Genomic DNA, 22,687 nt, shown 5'->3' with positions numbered 1-22,687 from the left:
TGCCCACTGGCCTCCCTTCTCAGTGTCTCCGCAACCGCTGGAAGCCTCTCTGAGAGAAAGCTGCCCTAGAGTTCAGACCGATGCCAGACAGTTGTGCTTCTCCCGTATGAGTCTGGGTCCCCAGAGACTCACCTGGAACTGGAGCTCAGAGCCTGAGACTCCTTCCTGATTGAAAACAACAACCACGCCCTCAGCCGCCAGCCGCTCTGCGTGCGCCTCTGTACCTTAGTATCTCACTTCCGCACTGCGCCTCCTCTGAGTCTCGGTATGCTTTTCTCTTTCCTTCTAGTTGTAGAACTTCCACTCAGCCAGCTTTCCTGTGGTTCTGGATGATGTCTGTTCCATCTTTTAGTTGTATTTTTGAAGTGGTTGTTCGAAGCAGCAAACTCTGGTGTTCACCTATGCCACCATCTTGGTTTCTCAGGAAAGTTATTTCTAATCTAAATGTTTACACTCAGTTATGAATCAATTTGTGGGAAGATAATTTCAGACATATAAGATCTCAAAAATTTTACTTCCCACATACCTTTCTAAGATTCTACTGGTGACTGGTCCATCAAAAGGAGGGAGTGAACCAAGAAAGAGAAGAAGTAGAGCAAATAAAAAAGAGTCCAACACTAGGAACGGGCAGAGGGAACTCCCTCATTTACAGTAAGGATTGGCAAAGAGGCCAACCGATCTAGATTAAAGGAGGCCAAAATGTTTCACCATAGATATTTGAGAAGAAACTGGTAAGACTAGCCAGTGCAAATAAACATCTGAGGGGAGGTTCAGACCAAACAGTAAAGAATTTGGGATTGATTTCCAATATGCACAAAGAATACAAGGAAACTAAAACTAAGGCAATTATCAACTCAAAGGAAAACAAAAAGGTGTCATAGTTTAGAATTGACTCAACTCTGACTAGCTACATAGCCATAGTAATAGAAACATCAAATACTGACCTATACAAAATTATAATATAACTATATTAATGATATGGGGACTGGGAAATGTGTGTATGGGAGGAAGGATGTAGGGAGCAAAAAGAGCTAACTCCTCATCTTTCATGTGGGAAATTGATAGTAGCTAGTAATAAAGAAGTTACGAATTAGCAACACAGCAGGTTATTTAGCCACACAGATGTAAATATCCAAAGAATCAAATGAAAGAGTTGAAAGTAGTTACCACTGTGGGAAAGGAAAATGCAGGTGAAGGGACTGAGGACTAGTATATTTCTTAAATCTTATGGAACTAATTTAGCTGTTGTGGGCACAGTTAGAAAAGAAAATCCCGTACAAAGGGATCATATGGAGACTGACTTACCATCTCTTTTAAAATCTTATCTGTGAGGAATAATTTATATACAATAAATGGCATACAGGTTTTGTGTGATGAGTTTTGATAAATACATACATACATCCATGTAGCCACAACCTTCATCTCATATCCATCTCTTACTGAATCAAAGACAGCTAGTTTCCCATCTGATAAAGCACAAATGCAGGACCTGGTTTGCATTCTGAGGACACAAATGCCTATTTTTAAACCCAAGAATCGCTCTGTAGAGTGAGTGAGAGGCTCACATCAGGAGAGGTGGGAATGAAAGTGACTGGGAACATTGGCTAGAGTGGGATCCTGTCTCCCGTTGCCTCCTCCATCCGATGCCTTACATTCACACAGCCGAATGGTTGGCAGAACTGCCCTCATTCAAACTGGTATTTTCTAATTTAAAACCCAACTACGCTCTCCTGTGCTCTTTGAGGAATCTCTACTTACTAATTCTCTATCCCTAGACTGACCAAGAGGAGATGAGGTTTCTCCTAGATCTCCTGAGGTTGTCTGGACAATAGGGAAATAGATCAAAGGAAATCTGATGGCCTTGAGAGAAAAACGCAAGCTCTGGTGTCCAGCATACGCTCGGTACGGAGAGAATGTGTCTTAGGGCGGTCTATAGCTTCAGTGACTGTCCCTGGCCCACCATCCTGCTCTGGACGGGCTCACCCCTCCGGTGTTCCCTGGTCTACCTATCCCCCGCTCTGGACGGGCTCACCCCTCCGATGTTCCCTGGTCTACCTATCCCCCGCTCTGGCCCTCCCAGTGCTCAGAGCTGGTTACCTGACGTTGTGGGGCTGCTTGTCACAGGAGAGCACCATGCTGGCAATGGACTGCTGCAGGTGCTGGCGCTGCTTCCGCAGGATGTGCTGGAAGTCGTCCTCCAGGGTCTGGACCACATAGCGCAGGAAAAGGACTCGCCCAGGCAGATGCTGTCCCTGTGGGAGAGAAATGAGAAGTATTTCATCTCCTGGGTGACGGTGAGCACTGGGCTCTCATAAAGACTTAGTCAAAGGAAGGCCACGAGTCAACAGTGTGTCTATACCGGAAAGGGAGAGAGCAGGCAGACTAGGTCATTACAAAAGAGGGCAGAGAGGGAATTCCTGGAGGCTCAGGAGTGCAGACTTTCTGGTGGTAAGAGTTGACCATGGGAAGTGAGTCTCTCACTAAATCTATCAGTTTTAGAATAAACCCTTAACTGTGGCCCTCAGAACAGAGGCAGGAACCGGCTCCCCAGTAACTCTGCTGAAATGCTAGATCAAGCAACCAGGACCTCCCCCGGCTGCTGACCTTCTATAATGTGAGCTGATGCACAGCCTTACTGTGTACGCAAGTCTGCGGTGGGTTTTCTGTTACAGGTGAAAAGACCCTCCCTGAGAAAGCCCACCCGGGCAGGTGGAGAGCGTGGGCTTCGGTGGCACACGGACCTCAGTTACGGATCTTTGTTTGTTGGATCCTCTTATTAGCTAGGGCCTCTGAGTCTCAGTGTCCCTGTGATTTCTGTGGTGCCCATTCTAACCAAAGCCAATGTCGGTACCTGTCACCTGCAGGCGGCACACACAGTCAGCAGCTTCCTTTCCTAGGAGACAAGCGCTGGGATCCAGGCCTGGGAACTCAGGCTCTGAAATTTCAAAGAATGAGCGGGCACCCAACCATTTCTGGCCTCTGTGGGGACTTTTCAAACACCACAGGGCAGGCATGTTTCCTAGAAACCAAACTCTTGGTCAACAGGAAGAAGAATGACCATTCTAAGTATCTACCATTTCTTTCTTTGGAGGATGTAGGGATGGGATACCTTTGTCTTCTAAAGTATAATTTTTTTCTCTAATCTTTATTGATATAAATGCTTTTGAAAAACTCAAGTACGTGTGCTAGATTTATGAAGAGTCTTCCAGTGACACCTCTCCATAGCCACTTGTCCCCTCCAGTGCCCTGCAGGGAAGAGCCTGAACTCTTCTGAAGGTTACCCTAAATATCTCTAAAAAAAATGCTCTTATCATACTATTTTTTTTTTATCAGCTTTAGACATTACCTATTGGTTTCTGCTATGCTAGATGAGGATTTATCTCATTTATGCCACATCCCAGTTCTCTTCCTAAAATAACTACCTCAATTTATGTTCCAACACCTACAAATAATACATTCTATCTTATGCTGTAAGATAAGGATATTGTAATAGCCCCACTATTCTCAGAGATGCTATCTCTTTTCACTTCCCAACCTTTATCTTCTATACTTTTCTATTTTCTACTGTCAAAACTAATAAAATTGTCTTCCATGCTTTGTAAAAAATTGATTTTAAACATGATAACCAAATAGTGTTCACAGTGTGAGGACCATATTAAAATTATTTATTACACTGGAGATCCATATAGTATTCTAAGAAAATCATTTGTTTCTGGTGAAGATTTTTTATTTTCTTAAAGCTTCTTTTATATCCTTTCTACATTGCTTGACATTATCAGTTTACTTCTTTCACCTCCTCAAGAATGGTGTTGAATTTTGAGAATATCCTTCTTTCCCAAATTGATTTATTTTGGTATTTTTAAAAACAACTTATTGACAAACCGTAAAATTCAACCATTTTAAATGTATAATTCAATGATTTATTATAAATATATCAAGTTCTGCAACCATCACCATCACCATTTTATTTATTATTATTTTTTTAATTGTTGACATTACACATGTTCCTGATGTCTGTTTGCCCTCCTCCACCCAGACCGTCCCCCCGTCCCCTCTGGCCCTCAACACATTGTGGTGTGTCCACTGGCCATGCATACATGTCCTTTGGGCAGGTTTCCTCCTTCCTTGGCTGCAGCCCTTTCTGCATGTACTCTAGCCTCTGCCTTTCTCTGCCTGGCTTCATCAGTCATCACTCTTACCTCTCCTCTTCCCATACTCATTTACGATTATTGCTCATGGGACCTCAAGAAAGAGAGGGATAAGTGAATGTCCTCAAACTTGAATTAGAAGCCAGGACATACCATTTCAGTAGGAATTATCTGATAGGGATGAGAGTATAAAGGAAATAATGGCCAAAGACCTTACTATCAGATTTGTTGTTACTTTTGTTTCTAGTTAAAATTTCCTCTGCAAAAGACACACCCTCGTAACGTTGACGTTACCTCTTCCTCCATGATGTACGTGAGCAGCTTCCAGTCCCACTCCACGGTCTTGGCGTTAGCTGGATGGAGCCTGAAAGTCAAGTGACATGAAGTTAGTGTTCTGGAGACCTTAGTGGGAGAAGGGATGGGATCTAGAGGGTAGAAGCAAGAAGCCTCCTCTTATCCTGAGTGCTTTTGCCCACCCCCCTTTGATACACTACTGTCAACTGAAGGTAGTAAAATTTCTTTTTCTTTTTTTGCCACCCAGTGTCCCTTTCTCTTTTGGAGGCATTAGTGGCCCAATCTTGCCCGGAAGAAATCAACTTTCATTAGTTAGCCGCTGGCTTTACCACAGGACCCTGGGATGAAGCCTATGAAGTGCACTGAGCCAGTCATAACTTCTACCCCTCAGCTCGCAGGGACTGTCTCACGGATTGGCTCATGTCGTAGGTTATGCCAATTAAATCCTGTAAGACTCCATTGCAGAACTCTTGTGTGATCATAAAGGAAGCAGATTCCCTCTCCCACTCAGAGTGTCATAAAAGCTAGAGACTGAGAAGGCTACCACATGACGCCTGAAAACGGAGGCAAAGCAGAGCTGAAAAATGAGTCTTTGTAACTGTTTTTGAACTGAATTAAGTCGTTTTATTCCTAGGTTTCTAGTAACATGCATCATTAAATTCTCTTTTACTACCTGTTAAAGCCAGTTTGGACTGGCTTTCCTGTCAACTAGTAATCCAGATAACACTAGTAAACTAAGGCACCCTTTCTAATGGTTAGCTGAATAGAGCCTAGGCAAGAGAAAGCCATGCCCCAGTCTAGGCTCCCTAGAAGGTTTGCCCACATCTAAGATTCATACTGTTGAATTTTCATGAGAAGCATGTAGGCCTCCTTTAGGACGTCCACGGACTCAGAGCCACTGAGCAGGATTTTCTGGATGATGTGAGCCACGATTTCTCTGGGTGGGTAATGCTGGGGTGACACGAAGTCCATCAAAAACTGCACCGTCCCCAGGGGAAAATTTTCTTCAATGGTGTTTGTTACCATTCTTAGTCTTCGATGGGGGATGGGTTCTAATTTTTGACCCTTGTTCTGTAGAGATAAAGAGAAATAAATTAGGATGGGTTTTCTACAGACTTAAAAACAAAAGGTTCTGAAACAGTTGAAGACAGCAAAGCTTTTGAAATATTCATTTTTTTTTTTAAAGACTGGAAGGCCTTATCTAAGAATGTTCAATGACATGGGCAAATGCTTATATTAAGTTAAAAAATAAGAATTCAGTATTTTACACATAACATGATTTCATTTGTGTTAAAATATAACATAGAAAGAAAAGCACAGAAGAGTCAAGAGCTAGCCTAAGCTGATTTTGGGGTGAGGGTGATAAGATTGTTAGGGGGAGTTATAATAGCTTTCAGGTGCTGAAATAGAGGAAGAAATATATTTTTAAATGTTTTATTAGGAGAAGAATCCCATTTTTTCTTTTTCTTTTTTTCTTTTTTTGAGTTGCTAGTAAATATTAAGTTGTTTTCTCACCCAAAAAAGTATGTATATAAAGTCTGGGAGAGAAAAATGTGAAAGTGGTTTCTATTATCTGGGTAGTGGAATTATAGTGATTTTCTTCTGTATATGCTCTTTTGTATTTTCAATTTTTCCATAATAGACATATATTATTTTCATAACCAGAAGAAGAACAAATATTAAGAAGTTTGATTTGGGAATAACAGCAATAATTATAAAACAATTTTTGTACATTGAACTTATCCTCATTTCTCACAACAACCTTAAGAAATACCTATTATTACCCTGGCTGGTTTGGCTCAGTGGACTGAGCACTGGCCTGCGGACTAAAGGGTCCCGGGTTCAATTCCGGTCAAAGGCACATGCCCAGATTTCGGGCTTAATCCCCAGTAGGGGGCATGCAGGAGGCAGTTGATCAGTGATTCTCTCTAATCATTGATGTTTCTCTCTCTCTCCCACTTCCTCTCTGAAATCAATAAAAATATATTTTAAAAAAAGAAATACATATTATTATTCCTACTTTATAGATTAAAAAACTGAGATTCAGAACGTAAGCATTTGTCATACATTAAATGGTTTCACAAATAGTGGAAAGATAGAAATGTCAAGTTCATATTGGGCATGTTCTCTCATGCATGGATTCCTGCTAGCATACTAACCTTATTCTAGGTCTGTTCAGAGGACATCTAAGCCCTAGGGGAAGATAGGTTAGCTCAGTAGTCGGCATTAGTCAACAGAGCCAAATATCAACAGTACGACGACTGAAATGTCTTTTGAGAGCCAAATTTTTAAACTTAAACCATATAGGTAGGTACATAGTTATTAACTTAATTAGGGTACTCCTAAGGCTTAGGAAGAGCCACACTCAAGCGGCCAAAGAGCCGCATGTGGCTCGCGAGCCGCAGTTTGCCGACCACAGGGTTAGCTCACCTCTCTTACGTCTTTATCGGGTATTAGTGTCTGGAAGAAGAGGTGATGCACCGGAGGTCGTAAGAAGTACTTCAGTCTATGCAGGCAGGGTCTGTGGTACAACACGCCTGGTGGTGTTCGTGCTTGTATGTGGGCAGACCCGGGGTTGGCAGGCTCTGACATTGCTATCTCCTTTCTGGCTGGAGTTTCTGGGACAGAGAGCCAGGAAATTTTCTCTAAGGAAGTTTTAGACTGTGGAGACTGTGGGCTGAGAGAGCAGCTTGGAGAAGACGGAGCTGAGACATCCATAGGAGTGTCATGGTTCTGTACATCATTTGGGGGAGAGTTAGGCCTGTTTCCTGGCAAGTGTGGCATGTCTCCAGGTGAACGCAGCACATCTGGTAAATGTGAGACTTCTCCAGTTGACTGTGGCACACCTCTTGGTGACTGTGGCACACTTCTTGGTGACTGCGGTGCAGCTCTTGGTGATGGTGGCACATCTCTAGGTGACTGTGGCACACCTCTTGGTGACCATGGTGCATCTCTTGGTATCTGTGGTGTATCTCTTGGTGATTGTGGTGCATAGCTTGGTGTCTTCGGTGCATCTCTTGGTGACCGCAGTATATCTCTTGGTGACCGTGGTGTATCTCTTGGTGATAGCAGTGTATCTCTTGGTGACTGTGGTATATCTTTTAGTGATTGCGGTGCATAGCTTGGTGTCTGTGGTGCATCTCTTGGTGACCGTGGAGCATCTCGCAATGACTGTGACATGTTTCCTGATGACTGTGGCATATCTGGTGGCTGTGGCATGTCTCCCAGTAACCGTGGCATGTCTTGCAGCTGTGCCACATCTTGTGGATAGGATATGTTTTGAGGTGGGCCAGGTACGCATTGAGGTAGGCCCAGAGAGTCTTGAGACGGGCAGAGTCTGTCTTGAGATGGGCTTGGTGAGTGTTGAGGATGCCATGATGTGTTCTGAGGTCGGCTTGGTGAGTGTTGAGGATGCCATGATGTATTTTGAGGTCGGCTTGGTGAGTGTTGAGGATGCCATGATGAGTCCTGAGGTGGGCATGGTAAATGTTGAGGATGCCATGAGTCCTGAGATGGGCATGGTAAGTGTTGAGGATGCCATGAGTCCTGAGGTGGGCATGGTAAATGTTGAGGATGCCATGAGTCCTGAGGTGGGCTTGTCATATTTTGCTGAGGGCATGACATATTCTGAGGGCATGGCATTTCTTGAGACAGGTTAGGCAAAGCTTGTAGTTGGCACTGCACAGGTTGTGATGGGCACGACAAGGCTCGTGGTGGGCAGGAGGAGGCTCGTGGTGGACATGGCAAGGCTTGCAGTGGGCATGGCAAGGCGTGTGGTGGGCAAGGTACATCTTGCTGTGGGCATGGCAAGGGCACCCTGTGATTGCTGCTGTGACCATTATTGCTTATTGGAGAGAGGGAGTGAGCATCTGAAGATAGCTCAAGGCCTGCCAAGAAGCTAAAGTCATCTTTGAATGCAGCTGAGCTACAGTTCGGCTGTGCTGGATAAACAGAGTCCCCACTGATGGATGCAGGGGGTTGGGAGCCTTCAAATGTGGCTTCCTCCAAAAGGTCCACATCCACAGGGTCGCGGTTAATGACTCTCCGTGCTGCAGGCCAAGAGCTTCTGTCTACCCGCCCTTCCGTCGCCTCTTTGCTGGAGAGGCTGGCACATGTCTGAAGATTGGGTGACTCCTTCTGGCAAGGAGCAACGGGTTCTACAGTCAAGTCAAGAGTGGCAATAGGTCTGCTTTCTTCCTCAGCTCTTGTCAGGTCAATCACACAGATTGCACTGCGGTCCTTTGGCCTTGGTCTGGTTTCTCTGGTTAAGTCAATGAAGTCCTGGCAAAGGATTGTGAGAAGACAGAGGGTCAAGTAGATAGTCTCAGCTTGATCTAAGAAGATAAACCTTAGCTTTTAAAGACAAGCTACAGAAAAAGAGGCTCTAATATAAAAGACTCTACTGTGTGCTAAGAACACCTTGAGTGCTTTCACATGCCTTTAATTTTCACAATGACCCTATCAGGTAAGCATGATCGCCTCCATTGTGCAGAGAGGAAACTGAGACATGCGGTCACTTACCTGAGGATTATTCAGCTAACTAGTAGAGACAAACATGCAAACCCTAACATAGAGAGGGTTTGAAAAATTAAAACAATACAAAAGGTGAAGGTAAACACTTCCTTTCTGAGCCCAGTCACACTCCCTAGGAAACAATCACTCTTACCTACTTCTAGTGTTCAGATGACTTTTAAAAAACAAATTCTAGCCGAAACCGGTTTGGCTCAGTGGATAGAGCGTCGGCCTGCGGACTGAAGAGTCCCAGGTTCGATTCCGGTCAAGGGCATGTACCTGGGTTGCGGGCACATCCCCGGTGGGGAGTGTGCAGGAGGCAGCTGGTCGATGTTTCTCTCTCATCGATGTTTCTAACTCTCTATCTCTCTCCTTTCCTCTCTGTAAAAACTCAATAAAATATTTAAAAATAAATAAATAAATGAATGAATAAATAAATAAATAAAATAAAAAACAAATTCTACAAAACTTAGAGAAACAGATATTAGGTTGTTTATCCTATTCACGATCATTGTAAAAAGGCACATGAGCTTCCTGTTTCATTTTGCAAACCTCACATAAAACAATACAATGCAATCAAAAGCAAAGAAAAATGGAAAGGTGCTCCTTGTTTGCCGTGGGTGCTCCTAGTGTATGTCTGTTGTCCTAGGGCAATTACCATCAGCACTCCCTTTCACTCTCAAAGGTGTATCGGTGTGTATGATAAATAATGTCATCCTAACTTCTAACCAGTCTCACTCATGAATAGAAATGCCAATATCCTCTCTAAAATATTAGCAAATCAACTGCAGTATTTTTTAAAAAGAGTTCCATTTCTCATCATAAGGACTAACTAGACTAGATACTCTGATAAACCAATCTAATAAAAGCTAGAATATATAAATGTAAAAACATGGGAGAAGATATAACAAGGAAAAACCAACCAAAAGAAAGCCAGTGTAGCTATATTAATATCAGATAAAATAGACTTCAACGAAAAGATACAATTTAAAAACTATACACCTAATAACATAGTTTTCATAAAGCAAAACCAGATAAAAGTAAAAGGAGAAAAAGAATATCCAGTCATTGTGAGAAATTTTCACAAATCTTTTTTGGTCAATTATGAAAATAAAAAATTACTAAGTACATAAAAACTTGAACATATTTAACAAGCTTTTGCTCAGGTAAAACAATTATCCCCAACCAAATGAAATATTTACAAAAATTAACCATAGTAGTCAAAATACATCTTAGTCAATGTCAAAAGATTGATAATACTCAGACCAAAATACTGTTAGGTTAAAAATCAATACAAAAGAAAATAACTAGGGAAAACTCCACACAACTGCAAATTTAGAAGTATGACCAAATAACGTATAGATCAAAGAAGAGATCATAGAAATGAGAAAAACTTTAGAACTAAACAATAACAAAAATGAGACATGCAGCAATTTAGAAGAAAATTTAGAGACTTAGACACTTAATTAGAAAAGAAGAATGAAAGGAAATTAATGTGCTACATACACATCTTTAGACAACAGAAAAAGAACAGAACAGGCCCAAAGAAAGCAGAAATGAACAAAAGAACAAACACAGCAAAGAAGAGCAGCAATGTCAAAGGTTTGTTCTTTTAAAAGATTATTAATAGTCCTGGCCAGTGGCTCAGTTAGTTGGAGCATCGTCCCATACACCAGAAGGTTTGCAGGTTCGATTCCTGGTCAGGGCGTGTACAGGAGGCAACAGATAGATGTTTCTCTCTCACACATCGATGTATCTCTCTCTTTCTCCCCCACTACCCCCACCCCTTCCTTTTTCTCTAAAATCAATTTTAAAATCCTTGGGTGAGGATTAAAAATAATAATAATAAAAGTTCAGCCGTAGTTGGATTAGTTGCTTGTAGCATCCGTCTGTAAAACAAACATTTGGGAGTTGGATTCCTGGTCAACCTCCTTTCCCAACCCCCCCAAATAAGTAAGACTTTTAATATTGTCAGACATCTGATAAGAAAATTAAGGAAACAAAGAGAAAGCACAAGTAACCAACATCAAGAATGAAAAGGGACAAAATTATAAGGTAAAAAAAGATGAAAAAAAAAGAGAGAAGATATTATGAATAACTTTGTCAAAAACACTTGGGAACTTAGGTGAAATAGATAAATTCTGGAAAAATAACGCTTAGCAAAATTGACTTAAGAAACTGGGTGCTGGTATATGGGAGATCATTACATGATTTGCTCCATTTTTCCATGTTTGAAATTTTCCGTAATAAAAAGATATTTTAAAATTGACTCAAGAATATAGTCAAAATAGTCCTTTAACTAATAAACCAAATCAATAAATTTTTTTCCTTCCAAAAAATGCCAGACCCAGGTGACTTTAAAAAGAGAATTCTCACGCTGATGTTTCTCTCTCTCTCTCCCCCTCTCTTCTACTCTCTCTAAAAATCAATAGAGCCCTAGCTGGTTTGACTCTGTGGACTGAAGGGTCCCAGGTTCAATTCTAGTCAGGGGCACATGCTTGGTTTGTGTTCTTGATCCCCAGTGTGGAGCATGCAGGAGGCAGCCAATCGGCAATTCTCTCTCATCACTGTTTGTATCTCTCTCTCTCCCTCTCCCTTCCTCTCTGAAATGAATGCAAATATACTTAAACTAGAGACCTGGTGCATGGATTCGTGCACCAGTGGGGTCCCTCGGCCTGGCCTGTGCCCTTTCTCAATCCAGGACCCCTCAGGGGATGTTGGAGAGCTGGTTTCAGCCCGATACCACAGGCCAGGCTGAGGGACCCCACTGGTGATGAATTTGTGCACTGGGCCTCTAGTTAGCCCCAGCTTATAAAGGCTAATATGCCCGTGCGCAGCTCCCATCGCTGGCTCCACCCCTACTTCCTGCTATCACTGGCCAGGGCGACAAAGGCACCTGATTCTCCAATCATGGCCGGGGCCCCAGGGCCGCCTTTGCCCTGCCCCCCAGCTCTTAGCTCCCCCCTGGGTTTCCGATAATTGTCAGTGGCAGGGGGCTTCTTCCTGCTTTCCCTTTCGCCTCCCTGCATTGTGCTTACATGTGCAAATTAACCGCCATCTTTGTTGTCAGTTAACTGCCATCTGAGTTGGCAGTTAATTTGCATATAGCCCTGATTAGCCAATGAAAAGGGTAGCGCCGTACGCCAATTACCATTTTTCTCTTTTATTAGTGTAGATATATATATATATTAGAGAGAGAGAGAGAGAGAGAGAGAATAGATAAATAAAAATCAATGGAAAAATAAACAAAATGTTTAGTAGAATACACCTGGGCCAGGTGCTTTATGATACTGAAGGTTATTATGACTAAATTTCTTTGATATAGGTCTATTCAGATTGTCTATTCATAGGATTATTAAAACAAAACATTTAAAATTTAAAAAGTATTGGTTCTCCTCTAATTAATCTATAAATCTAGACAAAATTCCAATGGATCCCACAAAGAATAACAGTATGTCCATAACCGTGGCATATATTAAAATTATACACATTAGACTTTAATTCCAAAATTCCACTGTAAGAAACTATCCTACAGACATATTTTTATGAAGAGTTCATCACATCATAATCTAAAACACAAAAGGAAAATTCAATTCAATGAGATTGATTAAATAGTTTTTTTTAATCCTATATAAAAGCATAGTATGCAAATTGTCCCCACCCAGCACAGTTCATCTGGAGTTCGACCAGGGGGTGGGGTTTGACCAGGGGGTGGGGCAAGCCAGGGGAAGGGAGGGAGTACACTGGCTGGTGGCAGTGACTGTGGCAGCAGGTGACCGGGGGAAGGGAGGGAGTAGACTGGGCCTCTAGTATTAGATAAGATGCAGCTAATAAAATATGCATGGAATGAATATTTGTGCCAGGCACCATGTTATGCACTGGGAATACCATTGTGAGCAAAATGGACAATAGTAGGAATAATACTGATATTTTTTATAAATTATTATTATTTAGTTTTTAATTGACTTCAGCAAGGAAAGGAGAGAAGCAGAAACATCAATGACAAGAGAGAACCATTGGTCAGCTGTCTCCTGCATGCCCCACACTGGGGATCGAGCTTGCAACCTGGGCATGTGCTCTGACCAGGAATCGAACTGTGACCTCCCAGTACAAAGGTCGACACTCAACCACTGAGCCACACTGGCCAGGCCTAATATTTTTTAAATGACAAAAATATATTAAATGGTTTTTAAAAAGTACAATTCCATTGGGAAAAAATTAGACACATATATTTTTATGTACATACACAAAAAAGTTCTGGAACAATACACAAAAACTGTTAGTTATCTTGGGAGAGTGGGAATGAACAGAGGTGGTTCTTACTGATGTCCTGAATTTTTTCCTGTTTATAATTTTTATAATTTAAAATGGGTAAATTTTTTTCAAAATATATGATTGTGTACTTTAAAGAAAAAACCCAGAGAACCCTTGGAGGGTACAGAACTTCCTTTTGGAGTAAAGAAAAATTTATTAAAGTGATAGTGGTGGTGGTTGCACAACTCAGGGAATTTTATCTGGTATGGAATTATCTATCTATCTATCTATATATATATAAAAGGCTAATATGCTAAGTGTCCGTCCGGTAATGATGTCATGTAGCAAAACCCGGCTTCCTCTCCCTAGTGACTAACCTCCTTTCAGTTTCTTCAGTCCAGGAACATGACTTGCTTTATAGCCAGGTGCAAACATTTTACACTTTAACCAAATGTCTGTGATGCGTTTTCCCATGCCTCATCCCATTCGATCCTCACAGAAGTCCTGCAGTAGGTAGCTAGGAGACTCAGTGGAATTCTATTTTCTTTTCATTAGCCAGAAAATGGAGATTTAGAAAGCTTAGAAACTTGACCCAACTGAAAAAAAGTAAAAAATGGTGGACACTGACAATGACTTCAGGTTTTCTCACTGCACAGAATATAGTCAACACTGCTGCAGTTAAATATTTTACCCTTTGTTCTCCCTGTGTGATCTACAATAATAATCTGCTTCGTGTTGATATTGATTGCTGTGTTGCTGACAATTACCTGAAAGAGAAGTTGGGGTGCTTTCCTGGGCTGAAAAAACTTTAGCTAAATCAGAAAGCAGGTCTAATTAAGCAAGTTTATTCTATATATAGAAAAGGCTAAGTTGACTCATGCATGCGCAATACATATAAAGCTCTCACTGGCACCAATCACATGCATGTTTCTATCTGTCACTGTTGATCATTAATTTGATTGACATTTCCATGATAGAGAAAGGGAGAATAGCGATATTAAAATATTTCTTCTAATTAATTTCCTTTCAATGTGCATGAATCCGTGCACTGGGCCACTAATATCTTAATAAAGCTATTAAGCTGTTAATGGAAGACGAGGAAGTCATTTTCAGCCTTAAGGGAAACTGACCTTGATTTAAGATCCAAATTATTTTGACATCTGATGTTTTAAATTCAAAATATAGGTGAATTTTGCTTTCTACTCATGACATATCCATATTTTAATTCCAAAAAGTCTTTATAAAAAAATTAGCCTGGTGCTTGCTTTGTCAGCACATATACTAAAATTGGAACAGTACAGAGATTAGCTTGGTCCCTGTGCAAGGATGACATGAAAATTCATGAAGTGTTCCATCGCCCTGGGTGGGCACTGGTGTCCTCATATTGGGCTTGGAAAAGTCATTCCAGAGACCCACTCTGGGCGTGTGCCCAGGCTCTCTGTGACACCCACCTGATCTTTTAAAAAAATAAGTTAGCCTGGGATAGATTCCGTGTTTATCCCTTGGCTCTCCCATCACAGAGAGTATTTTAACATAATCCTATATAATAAAAGCCTAATATGCAAACAGACTGAACGGCAGAACGACCGGTTGCTATGACGCCCACTGACCACCAGGGGGCAGACACTCAATGCAGGAGCTGCCCCCAGCCCACAGGCCCCAGGCCAGCCAAGGAAGGTGCCAGCAGGGGCCCCCTGGTCGCCCTGCAGATTGGCCCTAATCGCAGGCCAGGCCTAGGGGCCCTACCCTTGCACAAATTTTGTGTATCGAGCCTCTAGTCTATATATATAAAGGCTAATATGCAAAGTGTCCCCTTGGGATTTCGACTGGGAGTTTGATCGCTCACTATGTTGTGTGCTGACCACCCAGGGGGCAGTGTGGAATGAAGGAAGGCTCTGGCTGGCAGCCAGCAGGTGGGAAAGGAAGGCCCCAGCCAGCAGCTGGAAGGCCCCAATTGGCCCTGATCGCCGGCCAGGCCTGGGGACCCTACCCGTGCATGAATTTCGTGCACCGGGCCTCTAGTTATAACTTATCAGAAAGAAAGGATTTCTTAGAATACTAACAATAAGAATTCAGTTTCTCCTTAAATAAATAGTTACTGAGCACCCACTCTATTTGAGGCATAAGCTAGTTGCTGGGGATATTGGGGATATGGCTGCATACAGCAGTGAACTTACTATTTCAGGGAAGAGTGACTTTTTTAAGTGATTTTTAAAAATATATTTTAAATAAATGATAGGGTTTTAAAAAGTAATTTTTAAATTAAAAAACCCTGGTCTGTCTATTCTTATAAAAACACACATTTAAAAAACCAGAATTATAGCTCTGAGTGGCTCAGTTGATTGGAGTGTCATCCTGTACACCAAAAGGTTGTGGGTTCAATTCCCAGTCAGGGCACATACCTTGGTTTTGGGTTCAACTGGTTGGGGCCCATATGGGAGGCAACCAATCGCTGTTTCTCACATTAATTTTCTCTCCCGTTTCCTCTCTCTTTAAAATCAATAAAAACATATTCTCAGGTGAGGATTAAAAAAAAATTGGATTGGAGTGTCATCCTGTACACCAAAAGATTGTGGGTTCAATTCCCAGTCAGGGCACATACCTTGGTTTTGGGTTCAACTGGTTGGGGCCCATATGGGAGGCAACCAATCGCTGTTTCTCACATTAATTTTCTCTCCCGTTTCCTCTCTCTTTAAAATCAATAAAAACATATTCTCAGGTGAGGATTAAAAAAAAAATTGTATTTTGCAACTTGCATTCTCCCCCTCAACCATTTCTAGCATCCCTTGAGGATGTTCCCTTGGAAACCTGGTGAGAGGTTCACAAATTTACCCCAGGATATTGAGATTGAGACTACTGGTCTCAATCTTACTCTCCCTATTAGCACCTGGTTGAAGCTTCCTCAGTTTCCCCTAATAGAGATAACAGTATTTACCTCGTGGCGCTGTAGTGAAGATTACATGAGTTAGTCCACTCAAAGCACATAACAAGGTGTGAGGCATGAATGCCACCTATAGTGGGGGTGATGCTCATCTGGATAACGTGTTCAACCCTATGTGACACATAGTCATTCAGGATCAAAACACTAGCTCCTTGATAAGAAAGACCTGGACCCAAACAAAGTCTGATTGCCAAGAAGAAAAGCTCATAAAATGTTATACTGCCCTGGTAGGTTTGGCTAAACAGCCTGCAGACTGAAGGATCCCGGGTTCGATTCTGGTCAAGGACACATGCCCAGGTTGTGGGCTCAATCCCCAGTAGGGGGCGTGCAGGAGGCAGCTGATCAATGATTTTCATCATTGTTGTTTTTATCTCTCTCCCTCTCCCTTCTTCTCTGAAATCAATAAAAATATAGTTTTTAAATTGAGTTATTCTATGCTTCTAATTAGGAAGACAATGTTATAAAGATATTAATTCTTTAATTAGCTTACAAATCTAATGTAGTGATTTTGAATTGGTGGCAGCTTTGTCCTCCAGGGGACATTTGGCAATGTCTAGAGACATTCTTGGTGGTCACAAGTGGAGGGCTGCTACTGCATCGAGTTGTAGAGACCAAAGATGCTGCTAAAATCCCACAGGACATGTGACAGCCTGCCCCAACGAAGAATTATTGGCCCAAGAAACCCTGATCTATTTCAATCCTTGACAAAATGATTCTAAAGTTCATTTGGAGGAATAAGTGGGCACAATAGCCAAGAAATCTTGGGGGTGTAAGGGGAGAGGAAGGAAGGACAGATAATTGCTCTCCTAGATACCAAAAATATTATCAAACCACAAAAATAAAATTTTAAAACCCACAAAAGTGTGGCTCAGTGGTTGAACATTGACCTATGAACCAGGAGGTCACAGCTCAATTCTGTCAGGACACAAGCCCAGACTGCCGGCTCTATCCCCAGTGGGGCATGCAGGAGGCAGCTGATCAATGATTCTCTCTCATCATTGATGTTTCTCCTCCCTCCTCCCCACCCCCGCGCCTGCTTCCTCTGTGATATCAATAAAAATATATTTAAAAAAATTGTTCCTGGATAACAGGTTAACATCATACTTGATTAACAACATACACTCTAATATCCAGAATGTTTTCTCTATACGTCTACAATCAGGATGCATTTTATAGTTATTGTGTAAATTTTGTGTGTAGTTCCTTTTTTCCTGAAAAGCTATCCTTAAATTGGCAAGTCTTCCATTCAGTGCTGTCTTAGAAATAAGGCAATATAGTCTATGTTAAACGTTAGGCATACTTCATGCCATATAAAACATTTCAGATGAATAAAGGACTGAGCATTAAAAAGAGATGGCAAAATAACAGGAAAATAATCAGGACAGGAAAGATTTTTCTAAACATAAAGCAAAGAAAAAAGATGTACAAATACATAAACACAAATGTTATGCTTTATTAAGTAAGATACCACACACTATAGATTTCTAAATTGAGTGTAATCCCAATTTAAAAGTACAAATTATTCAGAAGTTGACAAAATGATTTATCTTTTGAAAGAATAAATATGCAAAGCTTGACAGAAAAATTCTAAAAAAGAAGAGTAATGAAGTGTTTCTTCTACTTTTTATTAAAACAGCATGTAAAAAGGCCAGAATACAAAGTCCACAATGGACACAAAAATATGTAAAACTTTACCATTTAATAAAGGTAATATTTCAAGCCACTGGGTAAAAGGTTGGATAATTCAATAAATGATGAGAAGACAACTAACCATCTAGAAGAAAAGTATTAGATTACCATTTTATCCCTTTTTTTAAACTAATTCCAGGTAGATTACTGAAGTAATATAATGTGAAGAATATTTTCATATCCATAAGAGTGAGGAAAGCCTTTCTAAGCATAACAACAAAGACAGAAATCAAATAATAGAAAAGAGTGACAGAACTGACTACACAAAAATATGTAACTGTTGTGCCTGGCCAGAGTGACTCCGTAGGTTGAGCATCATCCTGTGCAACGAAAGGTTGCCGATTCGATTCCCACTCAGGGTTTGATTGGCAGTCAGGGCACAAACCTGGGTTGCGGGCTTGCTCCCGGGTTGAGGCACGTATGGAAGGCAACCAGTCAATGTTTCTCTCTCACATCGATGTCTTTCTTTCCCTCCCTCTCTCTAAGCATGTCCTCGGGTGAGGATTGAAAATATATGTATATATATATAACACCTGTACAGAAAATCAAAAGTTGTGGGGAAAATGTTAACATGTATGACACAAAGGGCTGTTATTATTAGTTTTTTAGTACAAATTACCACAAACTGGCTGGCTTAAAACAATAGTAATTTATCCTCTCAGTTCTGGAAGTTTAGAAGCCCAAAATCAAGGTGTGTGCAAGGGCAAGCTCTCTTAAAGGCTCATTGGAGAATCTGTTCCATGCCTTTCTTTTAGCTCCTGGTGTTGTCAGCAATCCTTAATGTGCAGCTCCTGCATAACTCCCATCTTTGCTTCCATCACATGATGTTCTTCCTCTGACTTCACACAGTGATAAAGGGGAACCACCCTACTCCATATGCCTTTATCTTCACCGATTACATCTGTAATGACCCTATTTCCAAATAAGGCCACATTCTGTAGTGAGAAGTTAGGACTTCAATTGGGGAGGACCCAGTTCAACCCATAATGAATCTAATATGTACGTAATATTTACACCCCAACAGGCCAGGAAAAGGCAACCTGCTTGAGCATACTCTCTGACCTCTAGCCTCACTAGCTGTTCTTTCACCCCTGGCCTTCACCTGGGCACAGTACTGTGGTCGTAGGCCAAGGCGCCCTGGATGTTCTTCTTGTGGCCTCTGAGCCTAGACGATCACATCCAAATCACTATAATCTATGTGATGTGCTAATGACAACAAATTTGTGTCCCTAGTGAGGACTTCCTCCCTGTCCTATAAACTCAGTACAAACATCACACCTGGCATCTCCAGTTGGCAAACCCACAGGTGTCTTGACACCTTCAAAAGAGTAGGTCAAACGCTCAACCACTGAGCCACACCAGCCGGGCTCCAAGCCTTTATTTTTGCTGCACCCTTTGCTCCTACCTTATTCCCCTAGAGGCAAACTGCGGCTAGCGAGCCACATGCGGCTCTTTGGCCCCTTGAGTGTGGCTCCTCCTGAGCCTTAGGAGTACCCTAATTAAGTTAATAACAATGTACCTACCTATATAGTTTAAGTTTAAAAAAGTTGGCTCTCAAAAGAAATTTCAATCGTTGTACTGTTGATATTTAGCTCTGTTGACTAATGAGTTTAGCGACCACTCTCCTAGACCTTCTCATAACAAATCTGTTCTGTCATTATGGTCTCAGATCAATTATTAACTCTTCAGAGAGGCATTCTTTGAAAACACAATCTGATGTATCCAATCCCACCCAAGTACTCTCTATTATATTGTTCACTTATTTGTATATTGCTTGTCTTTCCCCTTGAGAACATACTTATTGAAAGAGTGAATCACAACCAAAGGAAAAAAATTAAAAATTAAAACCATGATAGCTCACAGAATCTGGGCCTCAAATCAGCAAAGATGAAAAGGCCTTATTTTTCTTCCTAACACTCTGTATATAACCCGATGTTACATTTGTGTGGTTGTTAGCTGGTTGTCTCTCACTGACTAGAAGGAAATCTCTATTGGTTTGTTCATTGCTGGACCCTCTGCATTCAATAAATACTTACTGAATAAAATGACAATACCTAGGGGTGACTGGGCAGTGAAGGAAGGGGTATGATGAGACTATAATTGATGCACAATTTCTGTAGGAAATTCTGTAGGCAATATATGTCAAAAGCTCTCAAAGGAAGACATGCCTATTGACTCAGCAATCTCACATCCAAGAGGCTTTTATCCTAAACAAAGAAATGATTATTTATGAGGGAATTCCTCACTGGGTTATTTATAATAGAGAAAATTTAGAAACAACCAGCATGATACCCATTAATAGATTACAAATATAAGTATAAATCTGTACAATAAAATACATTAAAAATATTGGTAAAGACATGTATTTATTAATGTGGAAAGAGATAAAAGTACATAAATAGAAAAAGGCAAGCTACAAAAAACACATATATAGCAAGACTTCATTTTTGCAAAAACAAATATCGGGGGATACATGGGTATGTACGAGTATACATGCACATTTACAGATCCAAGTTTGGAAAGACAAACATCAAAATGTTAACATTAAAAAAAAATGTTAACATTCATTACCTGTGGATAGTGAGATTAAGGGCAATTTAAATTTTCTTCTTTACATACATTTCTAAATTTTTTTGTAATAGGTCAACCAAAAATTAATCGACTATCTGTACATGTTCTGCGTGGAAAAGAAAAAGCAATAAAGATTATTAAAAACAAACTTCATCAACTTAGTGAAGCACTAAAGCCCAGGTGAAGACCAGGAGTTCAAAATATTAACTACAGTATTGGAGATAGCTTTCTGATTTCCTGAATTTAAGCACGTTGCTTCCTCTCAGTCCATACTGTAAAAGAGAAAAAATAATTGTAAAACTTGTTCCTTTTATTTCATTCCTGCCAAGTGTGAGAAGGTCAGGACTGGCTGAGAAACAACACAGAGTGTAGCAAAAGTTCTCATCTACGCTGGGCATTTTCCTAGCATTGCCTCATTGCAAATCTTCTAAGGGATCTACCAGGAAGGTATTCGTGTTCCCAAAAGCAAAAGCTGAGAGAGGTGACAGATCTGGCCAAAGCTCACACAGCTGAGGTCTCTCTGACCTCAGGGCCTTCAGGAAAAGTGAGATAAAGGCTCTTGAGGCTTTAAAACCTTCCAAGTGTCTCAATGCCCCTGATCTTTTACACGGTTATCCGGTTATCCTTATCCGGTTATCCAACTGCCCTTATCTAACTGGCAAGAAAGATAAAAGGAGAAAAGCTTGGAGTTTTTAGAAAGCTGAAGTAAAAAATATCTAGAGAAGCAAGATTTAAATTGGGTATAACTCTCCAGAACTGGACCTTCATTTCTCTTCAACTCCAAAGGCTCTTGCCGGAGAGTGGACGCGTGTGAGTGTGAGGAGTCACGACAGACACAACAGACGAGGGCAGTGATGGCGAGCCTATGACACACGTGTCTGAGGTGACACGCGAACTCATTTTTTTGGTTGATTTTTCTTTGTTAAATGGCATTTAAATATATAAAATAAATATCAAAAATATGTCTTTGTTTTACTATGGTTGTGAATATCAAAATATTTCTATATGGGACAGGGCACCAAAGTTAAGTTAGGGTTTTCCAAAATGCTGACACGCCGAGCTCAAAAGGTTCGCCATCACTGGACTAGGGCAAGGTGCCACCTGTGTGCTGGAAGAAGGAAGCCGGACTAGGGTGAGGGAAGCAGGCGGGAAGAACCAAATTCAAGGGGGCCTGAGAGAAGGGGCAACAGGAAAGAGGGAGAACCAGGAGGGAGGGCGGCTGAGTGATTCTGCGGTATTTTTTCCCTCCCACCTCTTTCCTCCGTCACTTAGGCCTTCGGTGCTTTCTATACGGAGGGCCACCAAATCTCTCCCTTCTGCCTGTTCTCGGGACGGTTTCTCTGGGCAGCCCACCTCCATGTACATTTCCCAGCTGCTCTTCGCACCCAGTTGGTCCAGGCTGAGTGCAGCACCGCGTCCACATCAAGCCTGCTCCCACTCTTGAACTCGCTCTCCCTTTTCTTCAATCATTATTTCACACACACACACACACCCACCACCACCACCAAAAAAAAAAAAAATGCATTGTGGACCTACGATGCCCCGCTCACTGCCACAGTGCTGGGGACATCCATTCACCTACCCAGGTGGCTCACTTCTCCCGGGAAACCCTCTTGTATGTCCATCTCATCTAGAGTCTTTACTGAGATTTAAGAACCCCTCCTGCTTGAACCACGCAACATAGCACTGTACGTCCCTTCGTTCTGCACGCCACTCCTTCTCCAGCGACCGTCACAGGGGGCTCGCGTGGAGGCCGAGGGGTCAAACTGGCTGCTGGGAAGGGGCATGAAGGCGCGGAGGCTAGAGCTGCCCGGAAGGGGAATTCGCGTGTGAAAAAAGGTGGTTTCCTTGCAGGGCACATGGGAGACCATCAGATAACAGGAGCGCGATCCTTCCTCTACGTCGGGGTGAGCGGCGTCGGGAGGCGGGGAGGCCCGAGGCCGATGTCCTCGGATAGAAGCCTGTCCCCGACCCCGTGGGCACTCCGGAGCCACCTGTTGGCTCTGCCACCTCCTGGGAGCGGGGACCCGGACGTCGTGCTCTCTATTGTGTCCCCCTCCCCGAGAACACCTGGCCCGTGGGAGGGGGTCCAACAAGTCTCTGTGGAGGGTTCTAGAAAAGCAGGGGCCGCAGACGTCTCATTCACCTTCTCGGGATGAAGGACAAAGACTGAGGAGGCCGAGGGGGAAAGAAACCGGGCAGGTGTCCCCCCGGGTTCCTTCGGGGCGCGGCGAACGTTTGCTAAGCGACAGGAGTCGCCCCCCGCACAGCTCCGACC

At 42.0% G+C, this 22,687-nt stretch overlaps 1 protein-coding gene across 1 annotated transcript in view; it reads right to left on the bottom strand.

Moving 5' to 3' along the window:
* SIMC1 (SUMO interacting motifs containing 1) overlaps nt 1–22,687 on the bottom strand; it is a 42,463-nt gene that overhangs the window by 12,468 nt on the left and 7,308 nt on the right. The window contains exons 2-6 of the mRNA XM_015565142.1: nt 7,568–8,795; nt 6,873–7,441; nt 5,281–5,513; nt 4,443–4,512; nt 2,098–2,252 (exon numbers count right to left, since the gene is read on the bottom strand). Coding sequence (XP_015420628.1) covers nt 2,098–2,252; nt 4,443–4,512; nt 5,281–5,513; nt 6,873–7,441; nt 7,568–8,795 — 2,255 coding nt within the window. The remainder of the gene's footprint in view (nt 1–2,097; nt 2,253–4,442; nt 4,513–5,280; nt 5,514–6,872; nt 7,442–7,567; nt 8,796–22,687) is intronic.

Source organism: Myotis davidii, unplaced genomic scaffold (genome assembly GCF_000327345.1).
Source record: "Myotis davidii unplaced genomic scaffold, ASM32734v1 scaffold399, whole genome shotgun sequence".
Classification (NCBI taxonomy): Eukaryota; Metazoa; Chordata; class Mammalia; order Chiroptera; family Vespertilionidae; genus Myotis; species Myotis davidii.
The sequence above is the reverse complement of the archived record's forward strand: the minus strand, read 5'-3'. Positions and strand labels throughout refer to the sequence as shown.